The 11,630-nt window shown below is 34.7% G+C and overlaps 1 protein-coding gene across 1 annotated transcript in view; it reads left to right on the top strand.

Moving 5' to 3' along the window:
- ZNF638 (zinc finger protein 638) overlaps positions 1 to 11,630 on the top strand; it is a gene marked incomplete in the record, with an annotated part of 146,080 nt that overhangs the window by 123,610 nt on the left and 10,840 nt on the right. The window contains 2 exon segments of the mRNA XM_027772969.1: positions 6,723 to 6,760; positions 11,507 to 11,630. Of these exon segments, the coding sequence (XP_027628770.1) occupies positions 6,723 to 6,760; positions 11,507 to 11,630 (162 nt within the window).

The following is an 11,630-nucleotide window of genomic DNA, read 5'->3' as shown; positions in this document are numbered from 1 at the left end:
TTTGGAGAGATTTTTCGCTATAGGGCACGTGCGCTCGCCAGACAGACAGAGAGAAACATAGAGACAGAAAGCGAGAAATCACCCCCCAGGGGGATGGTCACGCCACAATCCCTTCTCCCCCATTCTCCTCTTGGGATCTTGGGCACGTACGCACACATGCCCGGCGTGAGTTTTAAGCCACCGGGTCCGGGACGCGAACCGTAGTCGACCACGTGGGAGTCCAGCGACATAGCCATTATGCCAACTGCTGGTTCCCTCTCTTGCCAGTCTTAGTATCCTGTCTTTGTCTGTGGTTTTGGTCAACCTGGCTATCATGTGTCTTGAAGAAGATCTTCTTGGGTTGATTCTATTTGGGGTCCTTTGTATTTCTTGGGATTGGATCTTTGAATGCCTCCCTAGGTTTGGAAAGTTTTATTGCAGGATTTTAGGGAATAGATTATCAATGCCCTTATGAGTCTCTTTGCCTTCTGGAATGCCATTTATCCAGATGGTTGGATGTTTAATGGTATCTAGTACTTCTCGTATATTATTCTCATTTTGGAGGGGGCAATTTTCTCAGTCTTCATGGTGAATTTTTCTAGGCCAGCAATTTTCTCTTCTATGTCTGAGATTCTGTTTTCTGAATGATCTAGTCTGCTTTTAATACTTTCAAGGGAGATTTTGACTTCCTGTATTATAGCTTTCATCTCTAACAGTTCTGTTTGATTCTTTTTTAAAGTATGTAATTCCTATTTTAGATCTTGCAAGAATTTTCTTCATCTCCTGAAACTCCTCAGCTTCTTTCTCCTTTCTCTTCTGCAGTTCATTGTCTTTCTTCTCTTCCATCTCTGTTAGCTTTGCCATTATGAATGTTTTAAATTCTTTATCAGACTTTTTCATGATTTCCATTGAAACTGCCTATGGATGAAGAGGAGAGATATTTTCTTGCTTTCCCATATTTCTTGTGGTCCTGTGGTGATTTCCAGTCATCTGATGGATGTTGTGTTTCTTCCTAATTCTTGAAGTTCAATCTGAACGTTCAGGAGCAAGCAGAAAGAGGTGATCTGGAATCTCTGCCATTCTATTGTGATCACTTTGTGCAGCAGATTCAGTAGATATTGAGGAATATGTTAACACTAATAGTATCTGGAAGTTTAGCTACAGTGACCTTAGATCCATCTAGAAACACAGTAAATAGATATTGAGGAGCAGAGAGACAAAGGGAAAAAAATGAAAAAGAGGGAGAGAAACAACAAAGAAAAAAAGGAAAAAATAAAAAATAAAAAAAATTATAATTATTGTTTTTCTTTAAAAAAACACACAAAAAAGAAAACTTCACCTTAAAAAATTTTAAAAAGGAAAAATTACCCAAAAAATGAGAAGACAGAAGCAGGGAGAGACAGAGACAGAGATAGAAGGCTAGGGGGAGCCCCCTACCACTTTAGCTTGTTTGCTGAAGGCTGAATTATCAGTAGGAAATCTTCATTTCTCTTTTACCCTGAAATCACTACTTTGCAGGAGCCATGAGGAATCTTCTCCTAAAGGCCTGCCTCTTGCCTCCCCTGACTCTGTTTATTTGTTTCTTTAAGAGAGATTTTTGCTATAGGGTTCCTGCATTCACCGGAGAGACAGAGAGAGAAATTACAGAGATATTGAAAGTGAAAAATCACCCTGCTTAGTGGGGATGGCCATACCGCAATTCCTTCCCCTCCATTCTCCTCTGGGATTTTGGGCACATATGCACACGTGCCCAACATGAGTTTCAAGCTGCCGGGTCTGGGACTTGAACCTTGATATAACCAATAACGTAACCACTATGCCATCTGCTGGTCCCATCATGCTGTTTTGATTTCACCGCTTTGTAATATATTTTGAAATCCAGTAGTGAGATGCGTTTTACTTTATTCTTTTTGTACAGTATTGTCTTGGTGGAACAGGGTCTTTTATGATTCTGGACACATTTTATTATTTTTTTTTCCTACTTCTGTGAAGAATATCACTGGCAGTTTTATTGGAATTAGATTGACTTTGTAAATTAATTTGGGTAGAACTGACATTTTGATTATATGAATTCTTTCCATCCAAGAACACAGGATGTCTTTCCATTTCTTTGTATCATTCTCAATTTTATTTTTCAGTTTTTCATAGTTTTCCTTGTGAAGGTTCTTCACCTCTTTGGTTAGGTTTATTCTTAGGTATCTTATTCATATTATGGCTATTATAATTGGGATTGCTTTCTTCAAATTTGTCACAGCCTGTTCATAATTGATGTATAAAAATGCTATAGATTTTTGTATATTGATTTTGTATCCTGCTACTTTTCGGAATTCATTTATCAATTCTAGGAGTAATTTTTGTGGATTCCTTTGGGTTTTCTAAGTATATAATCACATAACCTGTGAATAGGGATAGTTTAGCTTCTTCCCTATCCAAATGCCTTTTATTTTGTTCTCTTACCTGATGGCATTGGAGTGGAGAAACTGGGCAGCTTTTTCTTCTTCAGTTTTTAGTGGTAAAGCTTTCAGCTTTAACCCATTCAGTATGATGTTCATCACAGTGTGTTGGTCATGTATGGCTTTTATGGTGTTGAGGAATGTCCCTTGTTTTCCTTTTTCGTTGATAGTCTTAATCATAAAGGGATATTGTTTTTTATCAGATGCCTTTTCTGCATCTATAGATATGGTCATATAGTATTTTTTTTTTTGGAGAGGTTTTCGCTATAGGGCGCGTGCGCTCGCCAGACAGACAGAGAGAGACATAGAGACAGAAAGCGAGAAATCACCCCCCAGGGTTGATGGTTACGCCGCAATCCCTTCTCCTCCATTCTCCTCTCGGGATCTTGGGCATGCACGCACACGCGCCCGGCGTGAGTTTTAAGCCACCAGGTCCAGGATGCGAACCGCGGTTGACTACGTGAGAGTCCAGTGACATAACCATTACGCTAACTGCTGGTTCCCAAACATTTTATAGAATTCAGAAGTGAAGCTATTTGTACCTGGGCTTTTTTATGTTGAAAAACTATTAATTACTGATTCAATCTCATCACTTGTTATTGGTCTATTCGGGTTTTCTACTTCATCCTGATTCAGCTTGGGTAACTTGCACATTTTCAGAATTTTGTTCATCTCATCTAGATTTTCTAGTTTGTTGGCATATAATCTCTCCTAGTCTCATGTTTTTTTCTTTGTTATTTTTTTTTTCTGGCATATGAATATTACCAGATTTGTTACTGGTTTTATCTATCTGGTTTCTTTCTCTTTTTTGATTAGTCTAGCTGATAGTTTGTCGATTCTGCTTATTCCCTAAAAACCAGCTTTATATTTCATTGATTTTTTTTCGTAGTTTTTTTATTCTCTACTTCATGTATTTCAACTCTAATCTTTACTGTTTCTTTTCTTCTATTATCTCTTTGGGTTTTTTGTTGTAGTTTTTTCAGTTCTTTGAGATGCAATGTTATTTATTTGCCACCTTTTTATTTTTCTCTAGGGAGCACTAATGGCTATAAACTTCCCTTTCATGGCTGCTTTTTTTCTTTTTTTAAAGAATTATTTATTTATTTATTTATTTATTTATTTTGAGAGATTTTCACTGTAGGGCGCGTGCGCTCGCCAGACAGACAGAGAGAGACATAGAGACAGAAAGTGAGAAATCACCCCCCAGGGGGGATGGTCACGCCGCAATCCCTTCTCCTCCATTCTCCTCTCGGGATCTTGGACATGCACGCACACGCGCCCAGCGTGAGTTTTAAGCCACCGGGTCCGGGACACGAACCGCGGTCGACTACATGGGAGTCCAGCGACATAGCCATTATGCTAACTGCTGGTTCCCTATTTGTTATTTTTTAATTTGACCAGAGAGAGAAAGGGAAAGTGAGAAAATAAGGCACCAGGTCTGGGATGCAAACTGCAGTTGGCCTTGAGGAAGTCCAGTGCTTTAACTACTATGCCACCTGCCGACCCTTGACTGGTTTTCTCTGTGTCCCAAAGGTTATGGAGAATGGTATATTCATTACTGTTGGTTTCAATGAATCATTTTATTTCAGTCTTAATTCCTTCAGTAGTTTGAAAGTCATGCAAGAGTAGGTTGTTTTGTTTCCATGTTTTTGTGTATTTCTGAGGGCTCTTTCTGTGATTAATTTTAAGTCTGATTCCTTTGTGGTTGGAGAAGATGCTGATTATAGTTTCTGTAGTCTTGGTTTGGGCTTATCATGTGGTCAGTCTTTGAAAATGTTCCATGTGGAGATGACAAGAAAGTGTATTTTGTAGAGTAGAATGCTCTGTATCTTTCTGTCAGGTCCATTCGTTTTATGGTATCAGTTAGCTTCTTTGTCTCTGTTTATTTTTTTGTCTAGATGACCTGTCTACTGCTGACAGTGGGGTGTTGAAATCCCCAATAATTAGTGTGTTACAGTTTACATCTTCCTTTAGATCTAGCAGTCTTTCTTTTTTTGGGTTCTCTGGCATTAGGTGCATAAATATTTATGATTGTTAAATTTTCTCAGTGTATTAATTCTTTAAAGCCATGTAGTGTCCTCCTTTTTTTTTTTTTTAACCCTTTTAATCCAAAAGTCTTTTGACCTGATACCACCAGTATCTTGACTCCTGCCTTTTTTTCCATTTCCTTTGCATGAAATGACGTTTTCCAGCCCTTCATTTTTAGTTTATGTATATCTTTGCCAGGTATGTTTTTATTTTTGGGTTTTTTTTGAGAGATTTTTGCTATAGGGTGTGTGTGGTCGCCAGAGAGACTGAGAGACAGAAAGTGAAAAATCACTCCTTAGGAGGGATAGGCATGTTGCAATCCTTTCTCCTCTGATTCACCTTTTGGGATTTTGGATATGCACACATAGGCGCCTGGCATGAGTTTTAATCTGCTATATCTGAGACTTGGAACCCCAGTCGATTACATGGGAGTCCAGCAATGTAACCATTATGCCATCTGCTTGTCCCCAGGGATGTTTCTTGTTAGCAGCACATAGTGGGTTCCTCTGTTTTTATCCATTGAGCCAATCTTTTTTATTTAGTTAGGAAATTAAATCTGTTAACATCTAATGTTATCGATTTGTGCAGATTAATCCCTGTCATTTTGTTGCTCTTTTTTTTTTTTTTCTGGTTGTTTTTTGTTTTCTTTATTTCCCTTTAGTTTCCAGGTGTAATGTTCCCTTAAGCTTTCCTGAAGAGTTGGCCTACTTCTGGTGGATTCTTTCAGATTTTGTATATCTGGAAAAATCTTGTTGGGTATAGTATTCTTGGCTGAAATTGTTTTTCTTTCAGAGTTTTAAATATGTCTTCCCAGTCTTACCTTGCCTGCATTGTTTCACTAGAGAGGTCTGATGTTAGTCTAATGGGATAACCTTCGTAAATAACTTATCATTTCTCTCTTATCATTTTTAGAATAAAGTCTTTGTCTTTAATTTTCACCATTTTGGCTGTGATATGCCTTGGAGAGAGGATCTTAAGTTAAATGATGTGGTGTTTTTTGTATTTCCTGGATTTGGATTTCCATATGCCTCTGAATTTGGGAAGTTTTCAGCCAGTATATCATGAAAGATATTTTCTATGCCTTTACCTGTCTCTTCCCCTTCTGGAATGCTATTATGCAAATATTTGGCCATTTCATGGTGCCTAGGACATCCTATCTGTTGATCTCATTTTTAATAGTCCTTTTTTATTTTTCTCAGTTGCTTAGAGTAAGTCAGAAGTTTTATCTTTAAGATCAGAGATTCTTCTTCATGATCTAATCTGCTGTTTGAATATTTCAAGGGAGATTCTGATTTCCTGCATTGTATTCTTTATCTCCTGTAGTTCTTTTTCTTTTTCAGGGTGTCTGTTTCTTTATGGAGTTCTTCCTTCAAGTCAGACAAAGATTTTCTAATCTCCTAGAGTGGGTTGTCTGTTTTCTCTTGCGTTTTGTTGAGTTTAGTTACGACAGATATTCCAAATTCTTTTTCTGACATTTCTATGATTTCCTGTGTTTTATCCATTGTTGGTGAGGAGTTTCTGTGTTCCCTTGCGGGAGAGTATTTCCTGGTTTTCTCATAGTTATTGAGGCTCTGCCGTGATTTTAAGTTACCTGGTGATGTATTTACTTCTTTCTAATTCTTCAGAGTAGGTTTCTATAGCTTTGTGCTCATTTGCTTCCCCTTGTTGTGCGTTAGCTCTGTGCCAGTTTCCCTCTTCTACTGTGGGTGGCAGTGTAGAATTCACAGTGGGAATCTTTTAAAATAATTACAAAAGGAGGATGCTGATATTTCAAGTTTATTGTAAGCAAAAGATGATTATTTCTAGACTTTTAGAAATGTTTAAAATGTTTCTCATTTATTTCATCATATTAAGGGAACTTACTTTTCTTAGAAATTGCTGTATGTTAGTCTACGTGACCTAGTTTATGGGTTCTTTAATGAGGAAAAAATTATAGAACCTGTTATTTAACACTGAAGATCCATTTTCAGATATTCTTTTTGTTTGTTTGTTTGATTTTATATATTGTCTTAATTTGACCAGAGAGAGAGAAAGTAAGAAAGCAAGGATTCTAGGTCCAGCATTTGAAGTGTGCTCAGCCATGTAGGAGTTCAGCACCTTAACTACCACCCCATCTGCCAGCCCGTTTTTAAATATTCTTAAGCCTTTAAAAAAAAAAAAAAAAGAAAGATACTGGCCTTGTAATCGAAAATATTACATTAATGAGTTAAAAATCTAAAGTTCAATAGAATAACTTTCAATAAAATGTGAATTACATTACAGATTCCAACTGAGAAAGACACAGAACTAGGAAGAGAAAGGTACGTTGGTTTATGTTTGCTAACATTTTTTTGTATACTGGATTGTCAGAAAAGTCATGGTATATTTTCCTGTTTTTCTATGCAAAAATGTGTTATGCCTTTTCCAGAGACCCATTAGAATTAATTACTGAATTTTATTTTGTATTTTATAGTAATTGTTCATGTGTAGCAAAAGCTTGTATCTTACATAATTCATGTTATATATGTGTGGACTTTACTGTGGCTTTCTTTTTGACTTCTCTTTAAACAAGCCATTTTTGTTGTTGTTGTTGTTGTTTTATATATATATATATATATATATAAAACATATATATATATATAAAGAGACTTATTTTCAGAAATTGCCTCATGCAATTGTGAGGTTGGCAATTTAAAACCTATAGGGAAGTCTCGCACCCCCAGGGGGGATGGTCACGCCGCAATCCCTTCTCCTCCATTCTCCTCTCGGGATCTTGGGCACACACGCACACGCGCCCAGCGTGAGTTTAAGCCACCGGGTCCGGGACTCGAACCGCGGTCGACTACGTGGGAGTCCAGCGACATAGCCATTACGCTAACTGCTGGTCCCTGTTGTTATATTTTTTAATGTCATTCAAGTAATAACTAGTCGTTTGGAGAAATTGCTTGTATAAACACAAAATAAAGTATTCAAACATGACTCCTTAATAAAATATTTAAGATTGTTGAACTATCCAACTCCAGGATTAGTATTATTTTCTTTTTGTTAGATTTTACTATTCTAAAATAAATGAAATAGTTAAATTTTAGTCTTTTAAAATTTTATAAACTTGAAACACAAAAATAATTTTTAGTGTGTATTTTGGTGCTTTTTAAAAACAGTAAGGAGAGAATGAATGGACATTTGATTTGTTTTTTAAAAATTACACTGCTTTGAATTTTCAGAGGTAAAAGCTTGTTTTTCAGAGTTTATAAAAACAAGTCACTCACAACCTTGTTTTGACCACAGGCATAAGGGGACTTCAAATTCTAAAATTTATGGAAAGTAGAATTAAAGTATATGTTTATTTTTAAAAAGTCTTGAAATCTACATGTAGTTTTTAATAATACATATTTTCCACAATCATTTGGAGATACCTGTAGTACACCCTCTCCTTAGTAAATTCTCATTCTGTGGGGGTACCCTCCTTGCCATTTCCTTTGTCCCACCAACTAATAACTTTCCCTGCTTTTCATTGTTAGTCACTGATTTTGAATATTTTTCTTCCTCATGTATTAATTGGTTCACTGAGATTGTTAGGCCATGTTATAGAGCACATAAATTTGAAACAGCAGTTTGAGAATGTTTAAATGTGCAAAGTGTTTATTTTAATTCATTAATTTTAAGATGCCTGAAGAGCAGAATGTCTTCTAGATTTTTCTTCTCAGTAATTAAGTTTAGTATAATTGGATTTTTAGATGATAAAAATGATTTTGAGTATATTAAAATGTGTTGGTAATTTAAAGTGATAACTATGCTGTATGTGTTAGACTTTAAGTTGTATATTATGTCAGTTATGTTCACATTACTAAGAAATAATACTACCAGCAATGTTTTATATAAAAGCCACAAAGAGCTTAGTAAATAATGCCACATGTAGTAAAGTTAGATCTACAATTTGGCCACGTAACTCATGACTGATTAGCATACAGGCTTTTCCAAAGATCCTTTTTATATATTTTGATAAAGTTTCTGTGAAGTCTACATGAAAGCTGTTTATAGAAGAGGGAATTAGTCATTGGTCATTATTTTCCTCTCATTGTTTAGACTAATCTTTTAAAATCACAATATTTCTTAATGATTTATAGGTCAGTTTCATCTAATTAATTTTTAAAGCACTAATAATTTCTTAATTCCAATTTTGCAGCCAGTTTCTTTCTGACTTACAGGACATTAGATAAAAAAGATGTGGGATATGGTCAGAATATTTCACGTTTCTTTTGTAGTAAATTGATGCTGAGGAAATACTTTTTTTTTTTTTATCTAAGCATTTGTGTTTGCCAATTCATCGTTAATATGACCTTTTGTTTAGAATTAATGTAAACTATTTAAATAGATTTTCTACTTAGAGGAAATCTCATGTAGATATCAGTTATATAATAATCCACGTTATGCTTGTATTTAATACTGCCTCCCCATGTAAACATGATTTATTTACCAGGTGATTAAAGCTTTAAATAAAGATGTTAGATGAAATTGTTCGTAATTTGTTCATGTTGGGAAGCACCCAGTGAGTCTCTGAAATAAACACTACTCTTTAGTATTGTGAAGTCCCAGTGTAATGTTTCTTGAGATATGTGTCTCATGGTATTAACCTTTGTACTCATGCCCAGGTTTTATTGTATGCTTTTTCTGAAGGTTGTGAAATGCTAGTATTTGCGGTTATAGGGATGGGATAGGGAAGTGGGAAATTAGATACCTGAATTCTGAACACCTTCCTGCCATCCTTTTTTTTTTCTTTTTTTTTTTTTATGCTGTTTCTACAATGTGACTTTTTCTTAGATCTTTGAAAAGATTGGTTGTTTAGCTTTATTATTAATAAATGAGATGTATTTGATACTTCAAACTGACTTTACAAGTTAATTTAATTAATACTGAAGCAAATTCCCATATTAGGCAGAAAGTAAATACTGATTTTTGTTAAGTCATTTCTGTGAAGAAAGCACTATAATTTTAAATACCAGCACACAGGTTAAGTATGGAATTAAACCATTTATCCAAGTAAGTCTGTATTCCTCCTCTTCTAATGTAGAATTGCATGATTCTGTTTTGTATAAAGTACCTTTTTTTTAAATTGACAAACTTTAAATATCTAAGATGGAAAGTCTTAAACTGTATCCTTGAACCAAGAATCAGTAACCCTTCTAGTCCTAGACATGTTTTTGTATAGCCCTAATTTGTAAAGCCTTTAAGGTTAATAAGCGATTCAGTATTGTGGCAGGAATTTGAATTTATTCTTCATTACTGGAAATGAGTCTTGTAATTTAAAATAAAAAGCTTACATTTTGAGAAATAATGTTCACATAACTGCTGTAACTGACTGTTGTTACAGCTTTATCATATTTGTGTTTGGTCACAGATTTTATTTTGTAGTCCTATGAATTTGGAATAGTTAAATCAGCATTTTGGTATTTTTGAATATAAAGGATATAAGTTGTTTCAAATAATCTTTTCAGCATATAAAGGGTAGCTTGCACAATGAGTACAATCCATAGTAATTGTAAGGCTGTTCACCTTAAAAGAAATTCTTTAATCTCATTGCCATTTTAACTTTTGATTAAGGAAGTGTTTCTCTGGTTTTATAAAGACAATTTCTCATTTGGAAGTTTATAAACTCATTGTTGGAGAAGGAGAACCATTTTATTGGCTCACATGACTAGACTCTGATGTGATAGGGCTTAGTTTTTCCAGTTTTCTGAAATATGACTTAACATCTCAAGACAGAGATGCATGTCATCTTGCATTGTTAACTGAAGGATGTATGTCCACTCTTTGAGAAGTATGTCAAGCGGATGGCTCATCTCCTTCTTCCTTGAAAATAGGAGAAGGGGGCCAGTATTCTGTAAGATGTTTATATGGTTTATCACTTTCCAGTATCTTTCTGCAATCTGCTGCTTCTGTAATTATGTGATTATATCTGTTAAACTTCCATTTGTGTTCATAGTATGCTGAACACTATCTTTGGAAACTCAGATTTTTCTGTAAGATAGCTTCAGGTCTCTTTAACATTAATAGAAAAATAGTTTATTCCATCTCTGCCTCTCTTACAGTAATGAAATCATAGAATCACACCCTTTTTAAAATTTGGATTTGGGAAGACCATGATGAGATAAGATTAATTACATGTATTTAGTTCTACATTTCCCCTGTTCTTTCTGAATGTTATTTAAACCATTAAGTTATATATTAGCATTTTATATGATGCTCTATAACTCAAGGTTTCCTTACAGTGTATTCCTTCTTATAATATAGCCAAATGGCAAATGTTGCGTAAAATTATATATATTCATGTTAAGGTGATTCTGTAATTCCACGTCAAATATTAACTCTCCAACTGAGCACTTAAAGGATACTTCCAAATAAATTTTCTTTAGGTATTGACAGTAATACATAACAGTTCTTGGGAAATTAAAAACAAATCTGTTTCACATCTTTTTTCTTTTTTTTTTCTTTTTTCTTTTTTCTTTTTTCTTTTTCTTTTTCTTTTTTTTAAAAGTAATGATAGTTAAGAGTGTAGCCTTTTCTCCCTGCCAATTTCTGTTACGTTCTTTTTAAAAGGTCATGTTCACTCATAAAATTTTAAATTTCAACACAGGGATCATTAGTTTTAGTGTAGAACTGTACACATATTTTTATCATTTCAGTTAACAAGGTTAAAAGGATAAGGCCGGATGATAATCAAAGGTGTCCCAGAGTTACATTTGGCCTTTTATTGGTTATAACTCAAACAAGTAAAAGGACCATATTGACATCCACAGTTTTGCCACTGCTTCCTTTTAATTAAAAAGAAATCTTCAGTAAGATGGAGGATTTCTTGAAATTTTATGTTTTTTAACTGTTTCTATCAAAACATCTTAACCTTCTAATGCTGATTGGCTGGATTTCCCAGTGCTTGTTACTAATGCATCAGGAAGTCTTAACAATTCACATCAACAGGATTATTTATAATGGTTGAATTCTCATCATAGTTTGATTTTTGTTTGTGTTTTTGTTTGTGTTCTTTTTTGTTTGTTTTTAAATACTTATAGCCCTGACTTGAAAAACAGTCCAGTTGGTGAAAGTGAGGTGCAAACAGCAGCTGATAGTCCCTCTGTTAAACCTAATGAAATTGAAGAAGAAACTACTCTCAACATTCAAACAGAAACTTTGGTT

This window comes from Tupaia chinensis, unplaced genomic scaffold (assembly GCF_000334495.1).
Source record: "Tupaia chinensis unplaced genomic scaffold, TupChi_1.0 Scaffold000316_1, whole genome shotgun sequence".
Lineage (NCBI taxonomy): Eukaryota > Metazoa > Chordata > Mammalia > Scandentia > Tupaiidae > Tupaia > Tupaia belangeri.
Note: the sequence above shows the minus strand (reverse complement) of the source record. Positions and strands in the feature narration are given on the sequence as shown.